This window comes from Haliaeetus leucocephalus, unplaced genomic scaffold (genome assembly GCF_000737465.1).
Source record: "Haliaeetus leucocephalus isolate CR32 unplaced genomic scaffold, Haliaeetus_leucocephalus-4.0 Scaffold1, whole genome shotgun sequence".
In the NCBI taxonomy this organism is placed as follows: Eukaryota; Metazoa; Chordata; class Aves; order Accipitriformes; family Accipitridae; genus Haliaeetus; species Haliaeetus leucocephalus.
The window spans coordinates 12,842,446-12,860,190 of record NW_010972437.1 but is presented as its reverse complement, the minus strand read 5'-3'; the positions used below and the strand labels follow the sequence as shown (position 1 = coordinate 12,860,190).

Sequence of the window (17,745 nt, the reverse complement as noted above, 5' to 3'; positions counted from 1 at the left end):
CTTTGTTTAGCTGTATCCTTATCCCTGTGTCTCAAGTTTTCTGTATCTGACAGTTTGAAGAGGTGTGAAGCTCAAAACTTCCACTTTCTTTATGGAATTTCTAACTCTATCATCAGTTGGAGTTAGCATCAAACAAACATTTTAAGTGTCTCTAGCTGAGAGAAGAGGGGAAGGGGAGCATATATGTGAGGAAAGGCCATAAGCAAATGCTCCTCGTTTCAAAGTAGAACAGAATTTTCTATTCCTCTGTATCCATTCCCAAAGAAGTGATTCCTGTATAACCTCTATCAGGAAGAGGATGCAGAATACAGAAGCAGAGTTGCCGAGCTGTCAGCTGATAGACAGCTCTGGTATTGGCACAGAGAGAGGCGCAGCCCAATTACCTTGGACTGGAGGAGAGGTCAATTCCATGGAGAAAGTTGAGCAATGCATTTTTCATTTTTCATTTTGATACATGTTTATATTGCACTGTGCAGTTTATTTCCACCTCCCCCCCCCCTTTTTTAAATGGATACAGCATACAACTATAATACATTTGAATAATTTTAGATTACTTTTGTCCCATCTGAAATTGTTCTTGCTTTCATTTTATTCAGTGCTTCTGTGGCACAATTTTCTGTAAGGTCAGATTTATTGAGCTTTCATATGTGCATTGGGGATTAACAGGATGGGCAATTTCCATAAAACACATTTCTAAACACATTTTATAAATTCAGTTTCGGTGTCATAATGAAGAAGTTGCTTAGGCTCTTAACAAATGACAGAGCAGTTTTTAAATGCTTCATATGCTGCAGCGCTTGACGTAAACGGAAGCAGCTTATCTGAAACCCTGACACTTAATGTAGCTTTACTTCTCCCAAATCATATGAAATGAATAAATTAGACAAAGAATTTAGTTGGTCCTGCATGTGAAAATGAGTTCATTTATTTGTGATGTTGCCAGTCAATCACGGTATTCTGTATATATAAGAATATTTCCTAATTTTGTCAGAACTGGTATTTGACCTAATTGTTACATGACTGTTAAATGATATTGATGCTGATACCCCTCTCGGAAAGAGGTATTCGACTAAATGTGCAGAGGGAGTTAATCTTTTTTTATCCTAATGTTATTCCAAATTAATTTTTTCCCCAAATTTTATATATAAATCAAAAACTAAAGGTGAGAAGTAATTTAAGAGATGTCCATGGCTTTAAAGTCATTACATAATGAGGGTTATTTTAAAACTCAGTGTCATAGATCATAAAATAGAACTAGCCATAGGTAAAAGTAGAATTAGAGAGACTTAGTGAGATTAGCATCTTCATTGTCTGTATAATTTTGAAAATGAGACTTGGTAGTGTGATACAAATTTTTGCCCCCTTTGTCTCCTTTAGGATTCAATATACTGATTTTTAGAAATTTGTTTTTTGTTTAGGATGCTCCCATATATAAATATGTATATTTATCTACGTTACAGTGTTTTAAAACAATCCTTTTATGAAATGATTGATTATAGCAAAAGTGTTTATTCTGTAGCTCTTTGGGTTCATTAATTCAAAAGGACCAGTTAGACCGTGTTTTCTGTGACTTCATTTTATATGACCGATCAACCAATATATATGTGCTCATTCTCGCAGTTGAGAGTGTTGCATAAAATGACCAGAAACTTTAGCCATGTAATAAAACTATTGTTTCAGAATGTGCCTTACTGAGCTGGGAGACAGGGGAAGGAGAGTAGTTAGAAAACATATAGTTGGGTAACACACTTAGTATGACGAAAAGTGTTCTTTTAATCCTCCTCTTATATGACTGCTTCTTCATGTTAAAATTCTTGTCACAGATGACTCCTAACAGTGCCTTTTGTAGAGAGAAGGCTGAGTTTTCATGAAATCAGTAGCTATATAGGGGTCTTTCTCCAAAAGCAGCATCATGTTTATGTGCCTCAGAGGTGATAAACTGCTTGGATCCCAGAGCTATTAGAAGGCACTAAGGATCTTATGCGTGCATCCACATCCCACTGCATGTGGACAACCTTTTCCAGTACGTGGTCTGCAAGAGCTCAGTTTGTCTGCTGTGTGTGTGGTAGATGGCACCAAGGGGAGTTGGTGTCTTCACAGAGGCATCAACTAAGCTATTGGAGTAGCCAGTGCCAGCTGAGTTGGATCAGAGGAAGAGTTTGGTGCTCTTGGAAGAGAGGCAGTAGTTGGATCCAACAATAGTTCACCAGTTGTGCTCTGAAAGGGCAGAGCTGAGACAGAAGAGGGTTTAAATGTCTTGTCTGTATGTTTCTTTCCTCAGTCTGATTCTGGTTGTACAGAAACTTGGGCACTTGCTGCAGGGCTTAAGAAAGCCTCGCTGGGAAACTGTGCTCCACAATGTCTTGCAGAACAGCCAAAAGGAAGAGAGTGAGGCTGTGCTTTTGGGTGTAGATCTTAATAAGGATATATGTATATTTTCAGTACAGCTATCTAGCACTTTATCAGTTGTTGTTTACCTGCAGGACAGTTAAGATTGCTGGAACAAAGCATGAAGCTGACCTTGAAACTGTAGTAGGCAGATGTGTTTTGATTTCCTGACATTCTCAGGCAGTTTTTCTGGAGGGCCCAGTGAAGTGCCACATGGCGTAGAGGCCTATAGCTGTCCTCAGTAAGGGAAGCCCCTGCCAGGAGAGGGAGAATTGTTTTCCCTGCAGTTTCTGACCAATGAGAAGAATGGCAAAAGAGGAGGAAAAAAAGATTAAAAAGCATAAGAAGCGATAGAAAGAAAATGTCTTTCCAGGAGGACAGCATTTCAATGACACAGCGATTGAAAAGAACTCAGTAGCCTGTGGTGCTTTCCTTCGCAACATTTACATCCATTTGTAAGAAGCTGTTGAGGACTGTGTTTTCCGTGGGAGATTCAGGGTCAGTTGTACTAGGGCCTCACGATATAGCTCCTGTAGTAGTATAGATAAATATCTCAAACAGATATCTCCTCCTCAGTTACTCCATTGGCATTCAACAGCCGAACAGCTAGCACCACCACTGTTTGCAAATGGGAATAAGAACCCAAATAGCACTTTCTTCTGTGAATGTTGCGGAAGGGGGGAGGTGACAATGGAGGATGCATATCGCATTGTACCAACTGCTCCTGCTTGAGATCTCCTACACGTTCCATATCAATTAAAGAGGAGAGAATGATTTTTTTTTTTTTTTGCCATTTTGATTTTTTGCCTTTTTGACTCAGAACCTACAGAATATTGTTGGTTGGAGTATTGTTGGCTATTCCTACACAAAACTAGAAAAATACTACTTCCTATCTGCAAATATTTTCTGCTTTTAAGTATAAGTCTACAAGGTGATGTTAATTCATTCAGTGAATCTCAATAGTTCAAAAGTTTGCAGTATCTCTCTATGTGCTTATTTGCTGTCATCCTAGCCATATAGGGTTTTTAATAAAGACTGTGTGTAAGATTGCATAATCCCACCTGTGATGGCTGCTTGAGTCTCCATTTCTTTACATAGAGAAAAGAAATACCTTTTCTAAGGTCTCAATGTTTTCCAATAGGAGCAATCCCTGTAATTTGAGGATTCATTGTTGTTACAGCATGGATATATGTATACTTGTGAAATGCCACGCTTTGAACACCAATTAAATTATTATGTTACTACGCCGTGTATTTTCTTGTGTTAGAACGTAAGGTCTAAAAGTGAAATACTGGATGTTCCTTCAATCTGTACATAGAAATAACTAGTTCAGGCAGTTTTGGAAAGTTTTAAAATACTTTAACAAGCATCAGGTACCCAAATGGTAATTTCCTCATGAGTTATTACAATCCATTAGTAACATTAAACGGTTTTAAAATCGAGATCAGTTAGCAAATTGTCAGGTATTTGGCTTCTGTAAGCTTGATATCAAATGTAATACTATTTAAAACAAAAAGAAAAATAAAATATGAAAATGAAAAATGGCTTTATAGTATCAGAAGTGATTTTCTTGGGTTTTCTTTCCAGGCTAAGTGAAGAGCAGCCAGAAGTTCCTGTGCTTTACAGAGATGTCTCATCCCTTTTGCTTATCCAGATTTTAACCATGCCTCAACCATTGCACAAAGGTATGTTACAAAAATACGTATATTTAGATGATTGTGTATATGAGGCTGCATTCATGGTGATTTCCAGGATGGTAAATCATAGCTGGTCTACTGTGTATTCTAAAATAATGTTTTTGCCTTATCTACAGAAGGTGGCATTGAACAGAAGTTTTTGTTGCAGGTTGACAGGCTTATCTGTGTCCCCTGTCTTCTCACCTTATCAGTCAGCCTATTCAGTAAAGATAGAAGAGCTGAGCAAAACTACGAAGTACTTTTACTGAAGGAAAAGTGTCCTTTGTTTGACCTTCATCTCTTGGCTTAGAGGGGCAGCTCAGTAGTTGAAGTTGAACTGAGTGAACTAAGGGTGAAAGATTGTAATTTAGTTTGAATTTCAGAGTTTAAATTGCAGCAGTCTTACATAATAGGAGGTTGTATATGAAGATGGTAATTGCTGTAATGCAGCAACTTCAATAGAGAGAGCATATAGTATAATTTGGAATAAATATTAAATAGATATTTAAGAACCAGATTTTTCCTTACTAAAATCAAAACTGATTTAAAACCTAAATTTCTTTTTTTCTATAAAAGGAACAGCTGAACCTGGTCCATCTTGCTAATAGACAGTGTATGCTCCAGAAGATGGTGTAGTTCAGACCCTCTGGTCTCTGGCTTGGTTATTTATAGTTTATATATTAAATAACATTATTTATATAACATTATTTAAATAATATTTAAAATATATATTATAAAATACCTTTATTTTAAAACAAGAGCAAACAAGTATCTTTTTACTACTTCACTGACAAGGAACAGAGTATCTGCTTTGGGGTCTGTGTGGCAATTTTGATGTCTACTAAGTTTTGGTAATTTGTGAATAGGTAAATACAGGGACTGCTCTTCATGCATACACCTAACTTACAAAATATAGTAGAAATTCCGTTTGTCCTTAAGGGGTGTTCAGTCTTCACTGTTGAATGTTCAAATTCAGCTCATGTGACTCTGCGTGTATCTGTTAACATTGCGGGTTGTGGTTTTTCAATTCAATGTATGTGTTTATGGATTAAGTATGTCCAATAAATTATTAGAATATGAAAATACCAGGACAATAAAGTATTTTTTAATAGGAAGCCTATTGTCAAAAAAAACTTTTTTGGTTTTTACTACAGTTTAACTTAAATTAACTTTTATTGGAAGGACTTAATAAAAGCAGTAAACAAAAGTTTAACAAGACTAACATCTTCTGAAATAACAGGGAAGGGAGTGGTGAAGCCAGAGTACAAACAGTGGTCTTTTTGTAGTTTATATTCAAGCATTGAAAAACACAATTTACGAAAGTATGCCTTATCCTAGGAAATACAACTTTCAATTAATAGTAAAGCATCCTGTGGAGAATTCTGTAACATACCACATATCAGCAGCACGTTTTGCCTTTGCTCTTAGGTTTAGCCTATGTTGCAGTTGAAAGGGAAATGGCAAGTGGCAGGCAGAAGATGAATGTAACCACTTCAAATCTACGAAGCATTAAATTGGAAATAAATTGCCATTGAACTTTCTAATTTTTGTTTCATCAAAATGGTTAGGCAGAATAAAAAAAGTCTTTCATGATTTCTTTGTCCTGAGGTGTAGAATGCAGTTCAGAAAAATAGGTAATAACAAATTTGTTTAGAACTTTTGTAATGGGTGCGTAGGTCAAAGAGTTGAATTTGATATCATTAATTCTTGGTAGAGAGCTGAGGCATGAAAAGGTAAAATGGCTTGTGCAGGGTCACGTGGCAGGTCAGTGATAGGGGTGAACAAAATCTATGTTTGACCCTACTGCTTCCTGAACTTTCTGTGCTGCTTTGGCGTGATTGTGGGGTGCAGGAGCTGTGGACTTGGCTGGACATAAGTATGCAGACAGAAGGTTGATGCCTGTGTGTGCTGACAGATATTTCCAGTATATTCCTTTAACAGTAGACTTAACTACATTGCAAAAGAGGTGGTGTTGCAGTGTAGTGCAGAATGCCATGGTAATGGTGTTAGAACACTAATAATGAAGGAAGAATCTGTAGGGTTTAGAATCCATGAAAGATTTTCTTCCCCTTTTAGCATGGATGCTCTCCAGTAATGGTACTGGTTTTGCAGCATCATTTATTAGGTATGTTGATGTATTCATAAAAACCCTATTTTATCCTTACAGGAAACTAAAACTGTTAATCAACTATTAAATCTTCTTCATGTTCATACTCAAAATCCTTTTTGTTTACACAGTGTGTTTTAAAAATACCCAGTGCTCTGTGAGGAGGACCCAAACTTCATCTCATGCCCTTCAGATATAGCACTAGGAATTGCATTAACTACCCTATTATCTGTTGGATGGGTGTTGGTATCTTTTTTCAGTCCAACATCGATTAAAGCAATAAAAATGCCATTACTGTTCAGCCTCTTCATTCAGAGAGGAAAATTGATCTGAACACATCACAAAGAAAGAACACTACAAATTAATTTTTTTTTTTACGGGAGAAACTTTGTGGTGGAGGTCAGAGCATTTACAAGCACTTCGCAATTTACAAAGAAGGGAATGAGGAAGATAGTGTGTACCTCCTGTGTAGTGTAACCAGCAAATTAAACACTGTGTTCAAGATACTAAAACCATTTGTGATTAATTTTTTTTTTGTTTGACACTAGAACATTTTAAAGCCTTTTAAAGGCTTCATATGCTCAGCATTCTGAAATTGTGCAAGACTAAACACGTAATAATCCACATAGGCGTTTCTGGTTTAATTCTGTGGCAGTTGTGTAGAGGATGGACAGTGTTCATGGTGTTGTGAGTTGGGACTCTAGAAAATGAGCATTTTCTGAACCTCTAGCTCCTTTCTTACAGAAATAGAAAATGGTGTTGCATATGAAGAAAGGCAGTACAGAAATGGAGACAGTGGCTCAGTAGTTAACAAAACTTAAATCTGTCCTCGTAAATTGAATTCAACATCCTCCACCACCCCTTTCTGCAACACAATTTCTATATGCTGAACAAGTAATTTAATTCAAATTGGACATTCTTCTTTGTTACCATCAATTGTAAAAAAATTTATTTTCTCGGTACCTGACTGGGGACTCCTGTGCCCAGATTTCTAGAAGCACAGAGTAGCTTCCAGTGATTTCAGTTTCTGCTTTGCTTTGAACGTAGAAAATATCATACTGTTGCAAAGTATTTAAAAATTGGGGACTGGGTGAGCCTGGGGCTAGTAGGCGCATAGAATTTGGTGGTCAACTGGCCATCAATTGCCTGACACTGTGCTTGGTGCCACATATGCAAGGAGGGTCATGCAGCAGCATGGGTGTTTGCCAACATGCTGTTACACAGCTTGGCGTTGCTCTAACATAGGCCACAGTGCTGCTTTTATGAGATCCACGATTTGGGCGTGGTGGATGTGCTCCAACTTGAAAGCTGGTTTTAAGAGTTTAGCCAGACCTCTGTGGACTGTGGGAAAGGTTTTCTTCTCTGGTGTGTAACACCTAAATTCAGACCCTTTTTTTGTAATTCTAATAAGGCCCAGATGCTGAAGAACCTGACCTGAATGTTCTGACACATTCTTTTTCTATAGAGTTTCAATGGCATGCAACAAAAATACAGCAAGCAGCACTCAGGCGAACGCTAGCACTTTTTCTTTAATGATTGGATAAGGATCTTGACTAAATATAGAATGAATGTAATCAACTTGAATAGTATCCAATTTCAATGTGGAAGTTGAAGTTTTTATCTGTATCCTAGAACTTTCAATATACCGTTCATGGATTATCTGAAGTTCAGTGCTGTCTCCTTTTGTTCTGAAGTTATTTTTTCAAATAACTGTTCAAGCTTTAGATTAAGAAGAATATTTTCAAACATTATTTATATAAAGACGCCCTTCTGAATTCACTACAAAAGATCCTAGGTCCTTAATTTTGCATTTAGTTTGCTTTGTGGATTTTTTCCGCAGTCATTGCCTGCCAGCCTATATCATCTAATTTGATATTGAAATTAAAAGATGCATATTGTTAGTAATACACTTATTCATCTGCACATTTCTTGCACTAATGTTAAAATTAGAGTTATAGAAGTGTTTCCTGTATAAACTTTATTTTTAAGGGGATTTGTTTAACGTATATAATGGGATGGGATGCTGTGAAGTAATTTGGTTCCAAAAAGTTTTGTTTAAAAAAGTTTTAAAAATAGGAACATAAAAGCATTTCTCAATATTATTCAAAAATAAGTACAAAAATTCTGCATTAGCCTCTGTTTTTATTATAACGGCCTAGCCATAATAATATAACTTATAGACTGTCAGAATATCAGATTAGGTTTTTTATGTACAAACACAGAAGTCCTAACTGCGTTTTAGTGCAGAATGTTGCACAGTATTTCATCTGCAACAGAAGGGACTGACAGCATTTACACAGTTTACTCCATGGCATACAAATATACTAGCAATCTTTAGAATTATTAAATCAAAAAGGTGATGTAGCAAAACCATAGCCTTCACTGGGGGGCAGCACGAAAATGCTACGCAGCCCCCACGCACGCACTGTGGAAAGGCAAATAAAATTGCTCTTTGCAGTAGACAAGAATGTAACAGCTCTAGCGTTATGGATACCTACAGCTGTCAAATAATTTGCATTTTACAAATAAGAGAGAACACATAGTAATGAAAGATAATTGATCCTCTGGCTGATGTTTTTAGTATGTCTCCCACGGGATGTTTTTGTGACTACAAAATACTTGCTTTCAAAGCCTTGGCGCTCATTACACAGCGTGCTGCCTCTGAGCTGCTCCTGTGATATTTTCCTAAAAAAAGTAAGACGAAGTTTGTGCAGAAGTCAGGACTTTTTAAGGGTGACCCAGATGCGGGAGTGTTCTTTGTCCAATTGATGAATTTGTTCAATTCTGCGTTCTCCAAAAATTACATTCTCCAAAAATGCAGTTCATAGTCATTTATGAGTGACATACATGTAAGTAAATACAAGGACATTAATTTATTTTAAAAAACATGATATACTCTAGATATAATATTTCTGGTGAATTGAACAATTAGTATTCAGTGGTGGAACAATTAGTATTAAGATGGGGATGGGGACGAGGAGTAATTATATTTAACAAAAAACAGATTTTAAAAAAGGTAATAGTTTTAGAGGGTGCTAGGACACCCAGCATTGAGCACTGTGTAATCACCTCAGCAGAACAGAATAAGAACTAGAAGGTGAAGTGGGCTATGGCAGACTGGTGAATGTTGACCAGCAGTCTAGTTTTGCTGCTGTAAGTGCAGTGGTTTTCACTCATGCTTTCACACTGTAAAATTGATCTCTATTGCTTGTACCTGCTATTGATGGAGATAGAGCTCAGTACTTGAGTTCAGTTCTAGCTACAATTATAGACTGTAGCTCGCACTGAAGAGGCAGTTTTTACAATTCTGTGAGCATGTGGTTAAATCTTGTAAATCTCAGTCCCAGAAAATTTACTAAAAGCTTGCCTGCTATTATTCCTCAGGAGGAGGATTGCTAAGAAAATGGAGGTTTCAGCAGAAGAAAAAAGTACAGCCTAGAGATGTAATGGGATCTGGTGAATTCTCCTTCCGGGGAAATGCAGAGAGGAAAAATCATTATAATGCTACCTGCTGTAGAATGGGGCGGATGAAATATAGTAGCGTTTGTTGTCATGTTTAACATGAGCTCCATAGGAAGATAATACAGAAAAAAGTACACTTTTAATTACATAGTTACAAATGATCATTTAGGTGCTTAAATTGTGCATATTGTATATCCTCCGTGACATTAAAAAGTTTCAAAATCCATGTCTGTGTTGATTTATAAACATTTGTTACATAAAAAAGCAATTGTTATTTCACAAATTTAATTATGTACTCAAGTCCTGACTGTGTGTGTTTTAGAACCCAGTGGTGGGTTTTGATATTAGATACAAGAAAGGAGAAGCAAGGAGTTTCATCTCCCTTACCTCCTTTTTAATTTTTACATACAAAGCTCGTTTAAATCCTTTGGGAAGAAAGAATGAATTTAACCCAATTTTTGTGAGGTGCTTATGTAAATAAAATTGTTTTGCTTGACTTCAAAGCCTGAGAGGACTTTTTAGAACCCTCATTTTTGTATACATTGTTTTAGATATATATTATAGTTATGTTTGTGCTTAACAAGTGGTATAAGTGATGATAAAAACTTCTTTGATCTGCCTAGATTTAAAAAAAATCAGATTATTTGGGATGGGAAAAAGAACCTAAAGTAAAAAGAGAAAAAAGGACTGCTACCAGATCTTCATTTCAGAGAATGATCACATTCACCTTTTCTCCTTTTCCAGTTTTAGGAAGTCTTATTTTGCCTCTGTTGCTAGCTTCCGCCAAAAGATTTCAAAGCCTTTCTCCTGCAGCCTACATGTAGGAGATAATAATCCTTTAAATATTATGAAAAATTGTAAACAATAAAGATCTTGCAAAAACAGGTAATTTCTAAAATGACAGTCTGTCTTTTGTCCTCTTCCTGTATTCACATGAGGTCCAGTAAATAGGTACTCACTGAAGAGTGATCTGCAGCAAGTCTTGTATGGCTGGATCCATATCTGGAAGTGAAGGGGTAGAAACTGAAGTATGCTAAATGTCCTTCTTGCAGTGATTTCTTTGGGAGCTTAATTTTTCCAGTATTTGTATGAATGTAACTTACCCCAGATGGTTTAATCATTGCCAGAAGAGATGGTAGGATATGCATTTGCTTACGTCTACAGCGCCCAATTAGTTGTAGCTATCAGTAATCAGTAGCTTAACTTGATGTAACGTTTGGACAAAATAGAATTTTCTCATATCACCGGGTCGCTAGGAGGAAGTCACTGCTGATCAGGATTAAGATGAACATATAAAGCAGTGTAAAGTTACTTGCCCTTTACTTGTTCTGTTCACTATGGCTGCCAAGTAATTTCTGAAAGCCAGTAAATGTATTTATGTTGTTTTGTATGTTTTGGGGGTTTGTACTTTTAGTATAGCGCTTCCTTTTCATTTGAGAAGCATAATTTCCATAACTAGAGACTCTGTAATCAGTATATTTGCTAAAAATATCAAGTGTTTAAAAATGACTTACTTTGTTTTACAGAACACTTCACCTGCATTATAAAAGTGCTGTTCACTTTATTGTATACTCAAGGCTTGGCAGCACTTTCTGTTAAATGCAGTGCTGAAGATAGGATGGCATGGAAAGAGTCAGGAGATCTCAAAAAGGTTGGTTAATTTACTAAAACATTTATGAAATTTTGCTTCTGTATTTCTGGTTAAGAGTGTAACAGATACATTTGCTTTGCATATAATAATTTGCTTCTGCTTCACATAAATCCAGTAATTTTTTTCTGTGTGCGCAATTTTTGCAGGTTTTGGTATGTGATGAGACTTAAAAGCTTCACAATGAATATCTAGTTCCAGAACTGAGTTTTAGATTTGAGGCTGTATCTCTGTAGTTTCAGTCCTGCGTTTGTTGCAATGGTATTGAGTAAATGCAGCTTTCCTTCCTGTGAAATTGAAGCCTTCCTAAATAAACCATGGGTTGATCTGATGCACTCCTTTACAGTAAAAGCAGGCAAGCTTGTTGGTGGGGGAAAAAACTCTTGTCTTTTTCTTATTTGTTCATGTGACTTGTGGCTAGCCATACAAATTTCTCTCAATATGTGGTCTAGAGTGCTCATGTGATGAAGCGGCAGAGAAGGAAATTTGTAGACTAGGCAGGTAGGTATTTCACTATCGTTTCCTTGCATTTTGATGGTATTTACAAATAAAGTGAAGGCATGTCTTGCTATTTCAGTTCAGCTGATTGAATGCCAGTTCCCACCAAAAGATACAGTTCCCTGCACTGGCATTCATTTAATCCTTCAATTAGTTTTCTGCTCCATGGATTGATTTCCCAGGTCAGAGGAGTGCCAATGCCAGACCATGGGAAAGGATGAAAGTGTTGGGGCCAGGAGAGGAAAAGGGTAGAGGAATACCCCTTTATACAACAGCTGGGTCTTAGAATATGTTGGCTGTAAAATGAAATGCATGCTGAGAAGCATGACCTGCTTTTCACATGTAAGTTAAGATTTGTCATACTGGTCAGTCACAACTCCAAGGTATTAAGGACAAAGTATCTGCTGGCCAAACTCCTACTATGTGGAATTTTTCTTTCTGGACTTGCATTAAGCATTTGAGATCACTGGGCAGTACTGCATTTTGTTGGCTCCCTCTCCACCCCCTTCTTTCAATATATTGTCATTTTCTTAGAATTTCAAGAACATTTGCTTGAGAGTGTTGCTGGTGAGGGTGGTTTTTTTTTTCCATTTTTCTGTTTACTTAAGTGATTCCCAAGCATTAGATAATTCTGGAGTTTAAAGTTTGTGGCAGAAAGCATATAAATAGGTTGAAGTGTTACAGCTTATATTCTTTCATAGTCCATATGATAAACATGGACTGCCTTTTTCTTAGTAGCAGAGGTTGCAGTTTATCTGAACATATATTTACAATGCTTAATTTTCTGTCTACAGTGAGAGATTTTATTGTATGAAAATAGACTTAGGGCATGTGGTAGGTGGGCTTGCTCCCTATTAATACTAAGATGTTTTCTTATAGAAGCATGTGAAAGCATTTGCTTTACATAAAGCACTTTGTACTTCAGGGTTGCAAATTATGATAATGGCTCAGATAACGGATTTATGAAGTAGCCATCTCTCTTGATATTAAAGACAGTCCATTTTAGTGGAATTTTCACTAGTGTGCCCGTCTTTGATGGATGATAAGGCCAAGTGAGAAATAGTAGCACATTAAACAGTATGTTACTGTGAATGGATGTTGTGACTTAGTGTAATTCAAATAACACAACAGATTAACTTCTGTCAGTTTGAGGATTTTGACTTTTCTTCTGTGAGAAGCCCATTGAAGGCTGACAGTTTTCCAAGTGGGGAGAGCAAAAGAGGTAGGAGGTAGATTAGGAACACTGTTCCCTGCTGCATATGTGCTATACTGACAGCATCTCTCACTCTCCCTTGGAAACATCCTCCTCCTTCCTCTTGTCTGTCTCGTGTAGATCATCTGTGTACAAAGGTCCAAGTTCTGACAGCAGCTTGGCAGTATGTGCTTGGGGTGATCTCTGCATGATCCTTCAGAGACTCCTACGCTTATGTTACTGCCACAGCTTACTTCCTTCTTGGCTTCCATCCCACCCCAGTGATAATCCACCCCAAGTGCAGAAGCTTAGCGAAAGTCCCACATGCAAGTTTGCCCTTCCCTGCATGTCTTTCCTATTTCCTGCTCCTCCTCCTGCACAGTGTTGCTGCCTGGACCCTGTATGTGTGTGAAAGACCTCTGAGCACTGAGCATCAACCAGTGGTAATCACACAGCTCCCTGTTCCTCTCTCCCAGCCCTTTGGCAGCTCTTCTGTTTTTGAGCCTAGCCATAGTCCTCAGATGAATTCTTTCTCTTTGCATGTCACAAGGGAAGCTGGTTTTTAATTTAGGAATCCAAGTTCGTTCTTTAAAGTTTCTTGAGGGCCAGATGGTTTAAAACATATAGTTCAGGCTGGCTTTTTCTTAAGTGCTGATAATATTGACATTTTGATCCCAGGATGACTACACAGATCACACCTTACTTAACTTTTGTCTGTGGATAATGCCAAGTGAATCTATTTCAGTTTGGTATTGGAGACATTAAACACAAGCTGAAGTGTTTCCTCTATATTCATGCCAAATGATCCAACAACATTAAGAGTTCAATTTCTCAGCAGGGCTGAGAGGTGGATATTCTACTTCTGATTCCCAACTTCACTCTCATTACCTTTGCAAGGTGCCTTATGGTGTCATAAGAAGCACACTGTAAATGCCTGTGGAGTAAACTTCCAGGAATAATGTAGATGAAAGGTTTGTCCTAACTGCCTTCTTAAATATATGTTGCCTTCTGGTTCTTAGACTATGAGCATAAACAGCAAGTCTGCCTTCCCTATGCTGAAAGGTGAAGACCCCATCTAAAATTAACAATTATAATTGATGTCGAAATGCAATAAAGAAACCAACTGATTAGTTATGTACATTGTTACGTACCGAAGTTCTTATATATTTAATCTCATGTAGTTGCTTTGGAATGTTTTTTTAAAGAATCCCAGTAATGTTCCACTCCCTTATTGTTTGTTATATTGATGATATACTAACAGAGCTCAAAATTCACATCCATTTATGTATGTTTTTCCTGGGTAGAATTTACTATGACTTAGAAGAAAAATACCTATGGGAATACTGCTTTCTATCTCTGATGGCTTTCTATAATTGTTGCCTTTAAATGTAAATGCTATGGCACAAAGCTAAGTAGCTATCTATTTTTTACACTAAATATTTTTTTCCATCTGTAGTAGATATTGTTCATTCCAAACACAACTTTCCATTTTCTGATAGACTCATTTCAACTTAAAATATATAGCAAGCGTTTTCTAACTCATTCTGGTTGGTACGTTTTACAGAGTTACTTCTCCCCCTCCCTCCCCCCGCCCATTAGTTGTCCTAGAATTCAAATTCTGTCAAAACACTATGTATCCATAAAGTGATTCTTCCTAATTTTAAAGTAAGCATTTTTATACTCACAGAAAAAACATGGGGAATGCAACATCATTAAAGTGGTTTTATATAACACTCAGTTTAGAACATATGTAATTGAAGCAGCAATTCACATTTCACTCTGTGAGCTAAATGCAGTCCCTTTCTGTAAAACTTTTTTTTTCTTTTTTTTTAACCAGTGTGTGTCTTTGTAGGTCAAAATTCATGTGTTGATCAAAAGGAAATGCACTTAATCGCTGTTACTATTACAGGAACTTTCTCTCCTTTTCATGACCAGTGCATTTTAGATTTCTTTCCTTCTTATTTGCAGAATACATCCAGTGGAGAAAAATCTTGGGAAGTATTGCTGGGTCATGTGATTAGTGAGCTGTCTAAGGGAAAGATATATGAAGAAGGAGAGACTGAAGAATTAAGAGTGGTATTGGCAAATCTCTTGAGAATTTATCCAGCATGTCTGCTTTCTGTCTCTTATTTAATTTTTTCGACCTTGTTGTTATATGATTTTTCTCTGATCTTGCTAAAGACTGCAGTACAACTCTTTATTTTCTAGATCAAAGCACATCCCTTTGGGACAGTTTGCCTGTGTAAATCTTTCTTTTATTAATATCATATGTGGCCAGTGCTGTGTTGAGAAAGTTATTGATAAATACTTCTTATAATTGTGGGTTTTGATCATATGTGTGAAAGAGCTTTCAGAAACTTGGAAAACTGGATATTTAAGTAGAAAAAACATTTGTCAAGGGGGAAAGAAAACCCACAGAGTTCTTTCAGAGTATTAGTGAAATGCTGGCCTTTGGAATGTATGTTTGATGCAGTGGTTTATATAGTATGCTTAAAAAACATTGGATTCGTATTGGAGTTTCTTACATAGGAGCAACTTATCTGGGGCAGAATTTAGTAATTTCTTCCTTCCCCTGTAGGTAAATCCTGATTCTGTAGAGTGCTATCTGCAACAGTTCTGCCTGCCTTTCCTCAGGATCACAAGCCTTCTTCAACACCATCTTTTTGGAGGGGATTTACCTAGTTGCCAGGTACAAATTGAGAGGGGTACACTCAAATGTTTCCATTTAAAAACTAGAGATAAAAAAATTAGAGTTTTAAGGTGTCTTTTTCATTGTATGTATTTTCTGTCCTAAGATTTTTATTTTTTTATATTGTATTTTATAGCATTGCTCTGTAGCATTGTCTGTCTTCTGTCAATTTGTTTTCAAGGCAGTTTCCCTGAAAAATGGTACTATATTCTTAAAATTCAGCAAATACACGCTTATTTTATCAAGTCGTAGATGCCTGTCTCATAAAATACCAACATACTTTTAAAACTTGACCAGCATTTGCAGAGATGTCATAATTTCCACACAGACTGGAATTCAGTCCTGATTTTGCTTAATGCCTGTTAATACTTGGACTTTATTCTCAGAGACATTGCATCAGTGGACAATTATGTTTACATTCCGTGACTGATTTAAGTGGAGTTTGCTGCAGGTCAGCTCTCTCATTTCCTTGTCTCAAAATCATCTCATCTCTAAAACAGCTACAAGCCAGTTTGGGGTGCTAAACAGGAAGAAAATTATTGGGGAGTTTGGGGTTTTCTGTTTCTGTTTGTGTTTTTTGGATTTTGTGGTTTTGTGTGGGTTTGTTGGGTTTTTTTCTGACCAGTTTTCTTGTATTTTGAGAATCCAGTTTGAGGTAATCTGGAAAAAATGGAAGCTTTTCTGTGTCTCTCAACATGACTATTGGCATCATTGTACTAGAACGTCTTTACTCTTTTTTTTATTGGAATGGATACATTTTTAATAAACTATATACAAATTCAGAGTGTAGGCATTAATCTAAACCTCTCTGGTTTTGTACCTAAAAGGAAGATGAAGAATTCACAGTTCTTGCAAGCTGCCTGGGTCTATTACCATCTTTTCAGTCAGCTCATCAGTTCACCAGTGCCTCTTGTCTTGATTGGCCAGTGCCAGCATTTGACATGGTATCACAGTGGTGCTCAGAATTGGTTTCATTTGCAGATAAACATCCAGATCAAGTAAAGGTATGTAGCAAAATTACTTTTTCCAAAGTAGTCCTAATGTGGAAGCAGCTATTTATTGCTTGATTCACTATGCACATACACTGTTGTTTTGGATAAGGATCTGAGAACCTGACTTGTAAATGAGAGAGAAATTGTAATCAGAAATATTAGTTAGTGGATATGGTTTGGATTGGTTAAAAACAAGAAGAAAAAAAACTATGTGGTTTTTATATGATTGCTGGAGAAAGAAAATAGAAATGCTCTCCTTGGATGATACTAAGTGTACCCATATCTTCTGCACCTGAAACCTATCAAGGACATGTCATAGAAACTTCGTCTTTTAAGGAAATACTTATCTGTGGTTTTTCTTGCCTGTTGGACATTGTTGATATTTTTGAGCATCTTCAGTTGCAATACTGAAAAAAAATCAAAAGGATAAAAGCTGTGTAATAGTTGACTGATAAAAGATGGTACAGCTTCTCTGAAGGTTAAAGAAACAATACCAAGACTTGAATCAGTGCAATTGGAATATCAATTGTGAAATGGAAATGTTTCAACATTACTGCATTGTTTTTATGAAGAAGCTGTATTTCAACAATTCAAGTCCCCCTCTCCTAAGTTTATGGTGTCAAAGAGGCAAGCCAGATGCATTCTTCACTTTGCAACATGATCTGCACCTGTGTTTGCATGTTTGCAGGCATGAATTAGGCTGTTGTGAATGAAAATTTGAATACTCTGATTAATCTCAAAACACAGTTGCTGCCAATCTGATAGGCATTTGAGAGAGATTGCAGTGAAACTGTGATAGCGTTCTTTCCATGATTGAAAAGGAACTGGGTACAAATGCAATTTTCCTTTTTTTTTTTTTTTTTTTTTAAGTTAGGTTTTGAGGTCATACACACTTCAAAAAAATTTTACACTTTGCAAGAAAGATCCCATCTGACCTCTATGCCCATCAGTTTTATAAACCCAGTAAAAATGAGTAGGTTGAGGGAAAACACATCACTGTCTAAAAAAAAAAACAACAAAAAGAACCATAAAATTGGACAGTGTTTTTAAGAGCAAAAGAGTTAGGCTTTGAAACCAGTATTTACGTAGCGCC

General features: G+C 36.7%; 1 protein-coding gene across 3 annotated transcripts in view; it reads left to right on the top strand.

Moving 5' to 3' along the window:
• The window catches only part of UBR3 (ubiquitin protein ligase E3 component n-recognin 3 (putative)), a 120,788-nt gene that overhangs the window by 96,509 nt on the left and 6,534 nt on the right, over positions 1–17,745 (top strand). For 2 of the 3 annotated variants that reach the window (XM_010567016.1, XM_010567008.1), the window contains 5 exons: positions 3,976–4,073; positions 11,160–11,284; positions 14,940–15,047; positions 15,550–15,660; positions 16,488–16,664. In XM_010567016.1, the coding sequence (XP_010565318.1) occupies positions 3,976–4,073; positions 11,160–11,284; positions 14,940–15,047; positions 15,550–15,660; positions 16,488–16,664 (619 nt within the window). Of the gene's footprint in view, positions 1–3,975; positions 4,074–11,159; positions 11,285–14,939; positions 15,048–15,549; positions 15,661–16,487; positions 16,665–17,745 lie in introns of those variants that run through there. The other variant, XR_774298.1, reaches the window with a different exon arrangement.